At 40.8% G+C, this 13428-nt stretch overlaps 1 protein-coding gene across 5 annotated transcripts in view; it reads right to left on the bottom strand.

Moving 5' to 3' along the window:
* The window catches only part of NFAT5 (nuclear factor of activated T cells 5), a 157970-nt gene extending 156851 nt beyond the window's left edge, over positions 1-1119 (bottom strand). For 4 of the 5 annotated variants that reach the window (XM_077132862.1, XM_077132863.1, XM_077132864.1 and 1 more), the window contains exon 1: positions 703-1119. In XM_077132862.1, the coding sequence (XP_076988977.1) occupies positions 703-775 (73 nt within the window). In that variant the 5' untranslated portion in view covers positions 776-1119. The remainder of the gene's footprint in view (positions 1-702) is intronic. The other variant, XM_077132866.1, reaches the window with a different exon arrangement.
* Between the last annotated feature and the right edge of the window lie 12309 nt (positions 1120-13428).

Here is a 13428-nt window from a genome sequence, read left to right as displayed (position 1 = left end):
GGAGGGAAGAGGAATAAAACTAATCCGGAGAGAGCACTCGGATCTCTGTAAAAGAGAGGAAGAAGTAAGTAATTAGAATGCCACAGAGGTGGGAAGATAAAAAAGAAAATTCGGGCCCTTTCCAGCAGTAAGATGACGAGGAAAGGAAGAACGTCTGGTCGCGGGGGGCCGTCCCAAGAAGGGGAGGGAGTGGACTAGGCCTGAGAGGAGGCTAGAACGACCGCGCGCACAAACAACCTGGAGGGGTTGGAAAATGGTCATTCTGCACCTAGAACCAGCTCCTGGCCACGCCGCCTGTTTTAGGGCAACTTCGCTGGGAAAGAAGGTCCTGGTAAGAGGAGCCGCGCACAGATCGCGGCGGCCCCAGCGCGGGGCACAGCCCCGGGTTATCCCCGAGTGGGGGAGGCCGGGCCGGCCAGTCCAGGAGTGTGGCGGGGCCAGAAAGGCCGAAAGACATTCTAGCGACTGGTGCCGCAGAGACCCGGGAGCCGACGGAATTTGGGGCCGGCGCGGCCCTCGGCTCCGGGGGAGGGGCCGCCACTCCTCCCCGTCCCCGTCCACCATCACCCCGACCCCACTGGCCACCTCCGTCCCCAAGACAGGGCACCTGGCCGGGGTCTGGCCGCCCCCGAAGCCGACCAGGACCCGTCTCGCTCTCCCTGGTCTCCCCGCCCCCACGTCCCAGCCCCCAACCTGACTCACCTCGCGAGTACAGGGACTTGGGCGATTCCAGGTCTAGGTCCGCGCTGAGCAATGAGATGAAGTCCGAGGGCATCGCAGCTCGACCCAGCCCGGCCCGAGGGCAACGGGAGGGGGGGAGCGGCGGTGGCGGCGGCACCTCCTCTCCGGGACTGCGGGCACCGAACCGGGGGCGGTAAGGCAAGGGCGGCTGCTGCTGCCTCCTCGTCGAGGGCAACGACTTCCACCGGGCCGAGGACCGAGGACAAGGAGGCGGGGGTGAAGCAGGAACTCCACGGGGATTAATTCCCAGCGGGCCAGGAGGGGGGTTCAGGGCGGGGAAAGGGAGGGGGGAGAGCCAACCGGTCCGTTTCGTGGTTCTCCTCAGCGAAAACTGACGGTCGCCGCCACCGCGGCCGCCGCTGACAGGATTCTGAGCCCCGCCCCCCGCGCGGCACTGCGCAGGCGCACGGAGGGGGGCGCCAGAGACCGGGGAAGAGCCGGGGCGGCCGCCGGAGGGCGGCGAGACGCACCATGGAACAGCATCAACACCGGCTTCGCTTCCTGCCGCGGCGACTCCGGCTGCTGTTCCCGAGTCGGGAAAGGGCCCCGCCGGCAGGGAGAGAGGGAGGGAGGGAGGGAGGGAGGGAGGTTGGGAGGTGTCCGCGCGCTGGGGCCCCGGGGAGGGAAAAGGTATCTGCACAGACCTGGCGGTGGCGAGCTTGGGGCCGCCGGCCCAGCGCTGATCCGAACGCAGGAGACAGACCTGGAGAAGCCGTCGAGGTGTCGGCGCGAAGAGGACCCCAGGGATGGGCGGTGGCCGGGCAGGACTGGCTGGGGGTCTCGCAGGGGAACCGAGTTTGTCATCGCTTGGACAAAACAGCCTTTTGGGGTTTCAACAGCACTATCTAAGTTGAGCTGGCCAAAGGGCTGTCAAACTCGTTTCTTAATTAGGAAATGGCAGGCCATATCCTAAAAACCACGAGTTATTGGTTGTTTTTTAATTAAAGTAACACTCTCACCCGACCGCACCCGCGCCTTTGGTGGCCGAAAATGCAAAATGATCTCGCAGATTGTGCTAGGAAGGCCGGATCTTTTCGGAGTGGGAGCTAAAGGACAATTTACGAATTGAATCATGAGTCTCCCTAGCTGTTCTACAGGAAATTAAAAAAAGCAAATCTAAACACTCCTCAAAACAGCTTTCATTTTTTACTTTTGGGTTAGGTAAGGATGGAGGAAAAGCACATTAAATTGAGTTTTTGTAATTCTGTTCATGGGGCCAAAAGTTTCCATAGCAAAAACTTAAAATTCTCACCTACACCGCAGACTGTTTCCTGACTCTAATAGATTTCTGAGAAATTTTAAGCAAGTTATTAAAATATCAATCGGAGTGATATGTGCAACTTGGGAAATAATTTTAATCCTGTGTGGAATATTGAGATTTTCAAAATATCAATTGAAGTGCATCAACCCTTGGCAAGATTTTAAGCTATTAGGATTGGTTTCTTTTTTTTAATTTTCTGTGTTGTCTACAAAGACAGTTACAAATCATAAATATCTGCCTGTTGTATTCTTTAAATAAATTAATAAAATGTATATATTATATATATATATATAATTTATAGTGTCTTAGCCCCCATGAATTCTTCATGTGGATTTGGAGTGTGGGGTGGGCGGCCGATGGGCGGTGGGGGGGAGATGGGTGGTGGTGGGGGGAGAAGCTCTCAACAGAGGAAAGGTGGCTCTGGGGTGGGGCCTTTTCCAGGGCTTTACCTGCAGACCTAGAATTTCAACTTGTGTCATCAGACCCTACCTGTCTTTCCAAATCTGAATATCTGATTCAGGTTGTCCAATTATCTTTACTGAATTCAGTGCAGTAATTAATCAGCCCTGTGAACATTTTTTTTTCCTTTGAGAGGTAAGAAAGTTTTTGAGAACCACCCCAAGATGGCAAAGCAGAACAGGAAACTACCCTCAAATCTCTGTTGCCATTGTAGGCTGTTGTAACAAGTCCCAAGGGAAGTCCCTTCATAACTGGTATGAGTCCCACTCATTTGAGAACAGAAGATTCAAAATCCACATTTGCCAACAGGCAAAGGCCTGTCAAAATCCTATAGATTTTGTATCAGAGTCAACATCCGTTGGAGACCTCCCCCAACTCCATCAGTCAGTGCATTATGGGAGGAAAGGATACCACAGTGGACCAGATAGCGCCTGATACTTTAAAGTTGTATGAATCACTCTCAGCATATCCCTTTTCCTCAGACTTAAGTAATCATTCAACAAATTTAGGGTATAGGAAATCCCCTGGACTTTTCTGACCCTAATTAACAAGCCAAGAATTGGCAAGGCCTCTTCCTCTTTCCTTCAACACTCTTTTCCCCTTTTGTGACGTTTTTTACAATAAGAGTGTTTTGTTGTTTATGTTAACCATATCTCCCCTGATTAGGTAAGAAGAAAGTAGTGAAGAGAGCAAGAGATGACCTAAACTATGAATTTCTCTAGACTGGGGTTCTGTGGATTTGCCCTACCCCATCAGGACCTATATTAAGCAGTGCTTATGTCTGAATAGATACTTGAAAAGTCACTTGTTCCCCACCCACCTTGTCCTTTTTAAAATATACTTTTTTTTTTAAGCTGCTTAGGCAGATGATTTTCATGGCCATGCTTTGCAACAGCATAGAGACTTAGATTTTCATTTTGTCCTTCAAATTTCAGGGACTAAAGACACAAATAAATTAATTAGTAAACAGTGTTTATTCTGCTCTGACAATAAAATACTACATGGTCTACAAGATATTCCAGGTAACCAAAAATAATTGAAATTGTGTCTTTGGTAAATTAAAGGCTATGCCTACTTCCAGTATATCCCTCTGTGGTATTTATGTTTCAGTTGCTTCCCTTTTATTTGCTGTTAGAAATCATCTAATTTTCTATTTTAAAAATTGGTGGTTAAGATTTCCATATATTAAGTGTAAAAATATATATATCCTCATTTTTTTCCTGAAATCAGGAAAATATTTGGTAACATAGGTCATTACTACAGCAATGCAGATATCTGTAAGAACTTTCCACTTGATATTTTGAGAACAGTCACAGTTTTGACAGCTGATCAAATGGTATCTAAGTTAGTGTTTACTACTTAGTATTTAAGAACTTTGGTATCTGAATATGTAGATATTTTTTCCTTGTTGCCTTAACTTGAAATTGGTTTATAAAAAGTCCTGCGCAGACACAGGCTTTACAATGATTATGTGGATACTTTTTTAAAATATGCCTATGGATAAGCTAACTAAGATATCCATTGTTGGTGGTTCTAAGTGTATTGTTTGTTTTCTTAAATTAAAAAAAAATTAACAACAATAATAAATAAATAAATAAAAACTATCCCAACTTCACATACACCTTCGTAAGATTTTCTCTGTGCTAAGAAAAGATAAAACTTTAAGCAGGTAAAATTCGGAACTGTCCTCTCATTGAGGAACAAATCATGGAACAAAACCTATGGCAGATTTAGTAGTTTGTAGAATCCCTTTACATTACTTCCCAAATATCACATCCCCTAGTCACTTAATTAAAATTTCACAGGAACCCAGATACAAGAATTGTGTAGATTATGCAACAGAATGGCAGGTTTTATATTGGTGGTGTGTTCTTTAACCCCTCCTGGACCTGTTTAGGCACTTCATGAATGGTATAGCTAGATCTACTTACTCTAAATGAAAGAGGTTCAAATATCAACCACTGAAAAGGAATTAAATAAACTCATACAAAACAGAGGAATGTGTTGTCACAAGATCTACAGAATTTCTGTCATTGTAATACAATTAAGGCTGTTAAAATAATTTTAGTCACACATACGTATTCTATAAAGAACCTGCTAAACAAACACAAAATCTGAAAGGGAAATTTCCAGAGCGATTCGAGTAAAAGAACAAAGAAAAATTTAGACCACAAATTCTTTCTGCCCCACCTTGGGAGCCCACCTTCACAATAATGGAGAATTGATAGTGGTGGGAAATAGAAGTGACTGCATTTGTGCTAAAATCGTAACCACATTCTTATTTGACTATGTTCTTCTGTCAGTTTCCATCCTTAAAGCATATTCTAGCAAATGTTTCTGAAGGAGAAATTAATTTCTATACTATTGGTCATGAAGTTTAGACCATTTCATTTTTTACAGCTTTCAAAGTGCTGAAACTTTATTAATTGATCTGAGTCAGAACTTTCATCTGAAGTCTTGTAGAGACCAGTTATGTCTCTCAAGATCTAGAATGACTGCAAATCCTGGAATAAATGCAGTGTAATAAACTTGAATCTGGGGGGTGTAGTGAACAGTGAGAAAAGAGTTAAGTGCAAGAGAAATTCAAAGGGTAGTTTAAGGAGGAGAAATCTTAAAAGGAAAACGAACCCCCTGTGCTGGTTTGAAAGGAAGTGTGCCCCCTAAGAAAAGCCATGTTTTAATGTAAGTCCCATTTCATAAGGTAGAATAATCTCTATTCAACACCGTATGTTTGAAACTGTGATTGGATCATCTTCCTGGTTGATGTGATTTAGTCAAGAATGGTTGTTAAACTGGATTAGGGGATGACATGTCTCCACCCATTTGAGTGGGTCTTGATTAGTTTCTGAAGTCCTATAAAAGAGGAAACATTTTGGAGAATGAGATATTCAGAGAGAGCAACACTACAAAGCAGAGAGTCCACCAGCCAGTGACCTTTGGAGATGAAGAAGGAACACGCCTCCTGGGGAGCTTCACGAAATAGGAAGCCAGGAGAGAAAGCTAGCAGATGACGCTGTATTCGCCATGTGCCCTTCCAGCCGAGAGAGAAGCCCTGACTGTGTTCGCCATGTGCCGTCTCACTTGAGAGAGAGACCCTGAACTTCATCGGCCTTCTTGAACCAAGGTATCTTTTCCCTGGATGCCTTTGATTGGACATTTCTATAGACTTGTTTTAATTGGAACATTTTCTCGGCCTTAGAACTGTAAACTAGCAACTCATTAAATTCCCCTTGTTAAAAGCCATTCCGTTTCTGGTATATTGCATTCCGGCAGCTAGCAAACTAGAACACCCCCCCTGGACCTATTAAACCAATAAAGGAAGGAAGATAATGTCTCTAAAGTAATCCTAACACTGGGCAGGTTAGACTTAATGCAAACTGCAAGCAAGTCCTTTTCCATATTGGTTCTAATACCAACATGTTACATTTACTAATATGCTGTTTTCACATCTAACCATAGTATTGAGTCAATTCTGATGTTAATTTGACCAAGAATAGGACTTGGTAATAGTTTCACAATTTTCTGTTACCCTGTCTAATTCAGGGGCTTTTAACCTGAGAACTACGAATTTGTTTCAAGGCATCTGTGATGTCCCAGAACTTGTTTACACATTTTGTTGGGACCTATATGCATCTCTTTCTTTGCGATGTGAGTCCTTAGCCTTCACAAAATTTCTGAAAGAAGGGCCCATAACTCAGAAAAAATTTTTAAAAATCATTCCTTTATATGAAGTAAATCCCTTCTTCCCTCATTTACAAATGAGTACCAGGTGCTGTGCTAGGTGCAAGAGATTCAAAAGCATTTTTCAAAAATGAAAGCAAAAAATAAACTCTTAGCCTGATAAGGAAATCACCTGTAAACAAATACATGCATTGTGACAAGTGCTATGCTAGAGGTCTGTACATATGCTGGAAATAAATTATCCTTTTGCTTTCTTAATGAGCTGAGGAGAAGGGGAAAGAATGCCATCTAACACACATCAACTTTTCTTTCTTCTCCACCCACTATTCCGCACAGCTGATATCTCTTCACTCCAACCTCAGTTTCCTTCAGGAGAGTTAAAGAGGCAAGACAGTACAGGGCAAAGTCCTGTCATACAAATGTTTACATTGTGATGCACCATGGCCATTATGTGTTAAGGCAAACACTCCAAGAAATAGCTGAGCTTTGTTGGACGTTGTCAGCAGACAGTAAAAGAAATGCTGAATTTCTTTTTTTCAGTTTTGCTGAGGATTATGGTTAAATGCTTAGGTTAAGGATGCAATGATAAAATAGGTGAATTGATCATCCACAGTTGAGCCCTAGAATTGAAGAGCTCAGTTGAAGTTACTGGATAAACTAGAATGACTTTACAAATAATGTATTACATCTGTGAAACATTCGTTTCTTCTGAATAAGGAAATGTGGACTGTCCCAACCATGGGAAGAGACATAAAAGGGATCTGTCCGTGGGTGTTAGAATCTAATTATAAAATATGAGACTTAGAACAGAGAGAATATTAGTTGATTTATTCATTCAGTTTTTCCACCTGCAAAATTTCTACTTATCTTTCAAAGTCCAGCTCAGATGTTACTTCCTCTGTGAATTCATCCTGAAACCTTCCAAGCAGTATTAGTTTTTCCCTCCTCTGGGTTCCCACTGTATTTTGTTCAATCTCCTGGTATAGCAATACTCACAGTGAATTACATCCATGAGTCTCTCACTGGTATATTATGAACCCTTGATTGTATAATACCTGGGAAAGTTAAAATAAATAAAAGACAGTCTTTGCCATAAATAACTTAAATCTGATAGTGGGCACAGCTATAGCACTCAGAATAGAACCAACTCTCTAATTGGCATCTGTTGATTTTTTAAAAAAATATTTTTATTGAGATATCTTCAAACACCATACAGTTCATCCAAAGTATACAATCAATGGCACACAATATCATCACATAGTTGTGTATTCATCACCATGATCATTTTTATAATATTTGCATCAGCCCCGAAAGAGAAATAAAAAGAAAAAGGAAAAAACCCATAAAGCCCATACCCCTTACCCTGCGTTCTCATTGACCACTAGTATTACAATCTTCCCAATTTTTTTTGTCCCATATCCCTCCCCCTATTATTTATTTTTTTTTTGTTTCTATCTTTTTTTACTCATCTGTCGGTACCCTGGATAAAGGGAGTGTCTGTCACCAGGCTTTCACAATCACAAGGCTTTCACAATCACACAGTCACACTGTACTTATACAATCGTTTTCAAGAATCAAGGCTACTGGAACACAGTTCAACAGTTTCAGGTACTTCCCTCCAGCCACTCCAGTACACCATAAACTAAAAAGGGGTATCTATATGATGCAAAAGCACAGCCTCCAGGATAACCTCTCAACTCTTTTGAAATCTCTTAACCAATGAAACTTTATTTTGTCTCTTTGTCTCTTCCCCCTTTTGGTCAAGGAGGCTTTCTCAATCCCACGATGCCGGGTCCTGGCTCATCCCTGGAAGTCATGTCCCACGTAGTAGGGAGGGCACTGAGTTCACCTGTGGAGTTGGCTAAGAAAGAGGCCACATCTGAGCAACAAAAGAGGTTCTCTGGGGATGACTCTTAGACATAATTATAAGTAGGCTCATCTTCTCCTTTACAGGAATAAGTTTCATATGGGCAAGCCCCAAGATCAAGGGTTCAGCTTGAATTGGGTGCCCCCATTGCTTGAAAATATCAGGAATTCCCCAGGTGGAGAAGTTTAATATTTCCTCCTTTCTCCCCAGTCCCCCAAATACTTTTTTATTCTCTGCAGATTGCTCTGGGATGTATCAGGCATCACACTAAACTACAAACCAAAAAGATCTCACTCTCTACCCAAGATTCCATGTAATTATGGATCTGTTGATATTTTAATAGGAATTTGACATAGGGTTAATAGAATGGAGGAAGATAGTGGAAAGGTAAGTAAAAGGCAGAGGGTGAAATTCCTTAAACATTATGCCAAGGAGTTTGTCCTTTATCCCATAGGAACTGGGGAGCTATTTAAGGCTTTTGAGGGAGAAATGACCTGATCAGAGTTGTATTTTAAGAAGGTAAGAGAGACAGCCATGTGGAGATTAAACTGGAAGATGAGAGCCTGGGAAAAGAACCCAGCCAAGAACCAATGAGGCCCTGAAGAGTAGAGCAGGAAAAAATGGGGGTGGGGTGGGGAAAGGAGCTCTATATATAAGATACGTAGAAGTAGAATCAAAAGAACTCAGAAACTGCTTAAATGTTTGAGGTGAGGAAGAGAGAAAAGTCTGAGAATATTCTAGAAAAGGAGATGGTGAGACAAAGATTCTTCACTGAAGTCCTATAGCTTAATGCGCCAAACAAATATTTGACAGAGAAACAAACACCACTAAACATGGGTTACCCAAGACATTTCATACTTTTACCGGGAACAGCAAAGACTCTAACCAGAGAGGAAATTATCCTAGACTTCTTACCAGTAAGAAATTCAAGGAAACATAACTTGCTGAAACTCAGTGAAAGAGTAAGCTGATAATACAAATCTATATAAACACACATTCCTAGTTTTCACTTCAGACATACTTGGAGTATTAACATTTAAGCCTTTAAATGTTCACTTTTGGGGTGGGGGTGGGGTTGCATGGTTCAGGAATCGAACCCGGTTCTCCAACCCGGGTCTCCGACATGAAAGGCGTAAATGATCCCTTTTACCATAACTAAATGTGAAAGAAGTTCAAGAATTGTTAAGGCCAACAAGCTTCTATAAAATAAACAAAGGCTTATAGAAATAAAAAGTCTTAACAAACAAGACAATCATTTGCCCTTGGCAGCTATTAATAAAAGCCTTTTTGAGTGCAAGAGGAATATGAAAGGAAATTCTACAAGAGAAGAACTCAGGAGAGACAGGCCTATCAAGAGCTACTCCAGTAGGTTTCCCACAGAAGCAAAGATGAAGATGTCAACTGTACTACATCCATGAACAGGTCAACCCTCTCAGTCATCAGTGTTGGGGGCCCTCTTTAGGTAAGTACCCAATGGATTCTAACTTTTTCTAGATAGATGTGGTATTTTTTCTTCAGTACATACATACCTCAAAGGTCAGAGCTAGCAAAGGAGCATAGAACCATCCTTAGGATCCAAGGAAATATCTGATAGGTAGAGATATCTAATAGATGTCACTTGTACCTATCGATATTAAGTCTATCAGAGTCTGTTTGACGAAGTAGAAAGTGGACGAACTTGGAATCAACAGTCCTAAATTCTAGTTCTAGTATGGCACCTATTAAGTAGAGAATATCCGCTTTTGGAAAGCCCAGCTGACGTCCGCCCGTCACCTGAGAAGAGAATGGTGACTTTCCTCCAGGGAGGAGATATTTCTTTCCCTTGCAACTTAATCCTGGGTGGAGTAAGACTGGAGCTGCTGGTACTACCTTGCCACAAGGAGTGAAAAAGGAGCCTGTCTGAAGGAGACTCATCACAAGGAAGCAGAGCCAAGAGCCAGGGAAAGAAAAAAACCAAAATCTGAGTCTCTGGAGAAAGCCAGGCCTGAAGCTAAATCTTCTCCTGACTTTGTAATCGATAAATTATAATTTGTAAATTACAAAATGTAAATTTGTAAATGATAAATTCCTTTGTTTGCTAAAGAGGTCAGTTGGTAAGTGAGAAAGTCTTAACTCAATATCATCTGCCCAGATTTATGGAAATTTCTTGGGCCTCTGTTTCCTCTATGTAAAATAAATGAGTTAGATTATTTACCAGGGAGGGATTGTGTTTGGCTGCAGGTGAAAAAAAAAAAAAAACCAAAAAACCAAGGTTTAGAGGCTTTATTTTCCTCATGCAAGATGTCTGGAGTTAGGCAATCTCGGGCTACTCTAAGAGCCCAAGGATGCCATCAGACATTCAGGTTTCATCTCTGCCAGCTTTAGAAAGTGGTCCTGGATTTCCTGCATAGAAAAAATCGCTGCACCTCTAGGTATCATGTCTGCATTCTGAGCAAGAGGAAGAAGGGGTAAGGGCAAAAGGGGCAAATCTAGTTCCTGGCAGACCCACTCAGTGGCTTCTACTTACCTCTACTTAATTGTGTTACCCTGTCTGAAAGGGAGGCTGGGAAATATGCGAGTCTTTATAGATGGGTACTCTGATGTCTTGAACAAAATTCGAGGTCATTTGGCAAAGTAGAAGGGGACAATAGCTGTTGGGTGGGCAAGTAGCATTATCCGCCATAGACTACAGAATGGCAGAGGATCTCTCCCTCTCTGAAGTTCTGCAACTCTAATCTTTCTGTTTTGTTCTTCTTAATCACTTCTTAATGGAAAAGAGCTAAGTATTTTGTGGAAAGTGAGCACATTTTTTAAATCTAGAATTTGGGGGAAGTGCAGGTACATCTTAAATGAAATGATGATAGATATTTGTGAGCTATCAAATTATTATTAGGAAGTTCTTTTTATTATTTCATTCTTTTCCCCTGAAACTTTCTTAAAAATTTTAATTCATATCTTCTCCTTCAGGAAGCCTTTTCTCACTAATCCCACCCTGTTTTGATCCCTTCTTTAATTAAATAAGTTGCCTGATTTTTCTTCTAGCTTCCAGTCTCTCAAATGACTTCAAATGCTCATGTTTATCTCTTAAACTAACTTGTAAACTTGTCGAGGGCAGAGCCCAACACATAGCACAATGCTGGATGTGTCGTGAGCAATCAATAATGTTTGAGCAATGAATGAATCAATCAATCATTGAAATCTGAACTTCTATTTCTTTTCTCTCTTCAGAACTCTGCCCTCAATGCAGGGTTGTTAACCAACTGCATCTCAGAGTCATTACCGAGGCAATTTGTCTCCTAGGAAGCCAGCTTTAGAAATCCTTTTATTTTCCAGCTTCAAATCCTCTCTTCCACTACTGTACACTCAGCACATCCCCAGTAGTCAAGCCCAGTGACCACCTCCCTTCACCTGCTTTTTCCACCTAGGCCCCTTCCTATTTTAACAGATCACAAGTTTTACCTTCAAGAAATTCTGCTTATGTCTAAATTAAATTCTGTACACAGCCATTTCCTCTTCCTTTGCTCCCTAAATTGACAGAAAGCAGCAGGTAACGTGCTTAACAATGCTTTATAAAGGACTGAGTAGTTTTTATCTTAAATCAAAAATAAGTTACATGGGGTTTTTATACTGCAAAAGCAATATGTGTTCATTGTAAAACTAAAAATAATAGCAGAAAATATAAAAGGAATTTATAAATAAGAATTTTTCAGAAATCCATAAACCATCACACAAAGTCAATTAGTATGTATCTTTCTGGAATGTTTCTATGTATATTGGTATAATAAGCTACAAATTGGTTATATTTTATATGCTATTCTGCTTTATTCTTTTATTTTATTTTTTATTTTTTTATCCTGCTTTCTTGATGTAATGGTGAGCATCAGTCCACTTCAATGAATGTTCCTAACAATATGTGATGGTAGAGGAGCATTATCTTAATTTATTTAGTCAATCCCTTACTTTTGTCATTTAATTTATTTCCTTTTTGAAAACCTTTGTAAATAAAACTGAGATGAACATTCTCATAGCTTTATCTATGCTTAGGGTCTTTTCTTGATTATTTCCTTTGGACACCCTCTTCAATAAGATTTACTTTGATGAGCAGAAAGCAGAAACAATGTATGAAAAGGGGAGAGAGAGAACCATTCCCATAGTAACCCTTTAGTGTCATTTTGCAACCTGAAAAGGCTTGCAGGTTCCAGGGCTTACTCAGCATAATATAATGCAATGGTTTTAAAATATATTCCCATGGCACAACACCTGGAAATTCACGCTCTCTGCAGAACTCTGCAGAAATGCTGATAGGGAAACTTAAAATCACAAAGCACAAAACTTCATGTTAAATCAAATACCATCCTATTTCAGCATCTACTACAGACACACATGAGATATCCACTTAAGAAAAAAGCATAAGGAAAATTTATAACTGAGAAAGTTTAGCACATTGATTAATTATTTTTTATTCTAAACTGGAGAAAGACTGGCATTATCTGATTTGGTGGTGCTCAAAAGGCCACTGGTGCCAATGAAATAAGCAGAAGATTTTGGTTGGAGTCTCTGCTCTGTCACTTATCAAATGCATAAATCTCTTAATCACTCTGCAGTATTAATCTCCTCCACTGCAAAATGTTACCTTCATCAGTCAGAGTTATCACAAGGAATATAAGTTAAGTTATGAGAAAGTGCTTGCTTTGTAAGTGATGTTGTCACACAAATATTACTAGCAGTTGTTATTACAATTGACGAAGTATTGAAAGAAATCAGGCTTTACTAGAATTGAGTTTATTACAAAGATATGATTGCATAACATGCAACCCAATATAAGAATTTAATGATTTAAGAGCACTCTACCAAATTTATCATTAAATAATTATCACAGGAATAAATACTTAGATCAGTCTTCAAAGGTCAGATTAAAAAACTCTCTCCAGTTCTGAAAGTTCTTTTATTCTGTGTCTCAAGTGGGAGGGGACTCTCTCTAGCCACATGTTTTTGTTTGTATTCAATAGCTTAATCTATTCCCACATGGAAATTTGAAGTGGCCTAAACTCTAAAAATAAGTAATTCTTCAAAATGCAAAAATGGTATATATGCTGATCATAAGTGTGTAAAAAACAAGAATATATGAACAAGCTGGACCAAAAGGTAGTAAGCAAAAATACAAATACTTGCATTCCAGTAGCAGATTTATGGATTGCTTTCTTTTCAAAACTTTATTAGACATAATAGATTTCAATGAAATTTTTAATGCATGAATAATAAACTGGTTTCCTGCTTTGCCTTATTTTCGCCTCTAGTTCTTTAAAGTTTGTAATTAACATAGCCAAATCAATTTAAAGAAATTCATCCCAAATTGAGAGTTCTGTCTCCCTCAATCAGTTATTCTCACCCAACTTTCAAAATACTTCTAATTCAGCAGATAATTTTCCCAGTGAGTACC

The sequence above is a fragment of the Tamandua tetradactyla genome, chromosome 16, assembly GCF_023851605.1.
Source record: "Tamandua tetradactyla isolate mTamTet1 chromosome 16, mTamTet1.pri, whole genome shotgun sequence".
NCBI classification, from domain to species: Eukaryota; Metazoa; Chordata; class Mammalia; order Pilosa; family Myrmecophagidae; genus Tamandua; species Tamandua tetradactyla.
Note: the sequence above shows the minus strand (reverse complement) of the source record. Positions and strands in the feature narration are given on the sequence as shown.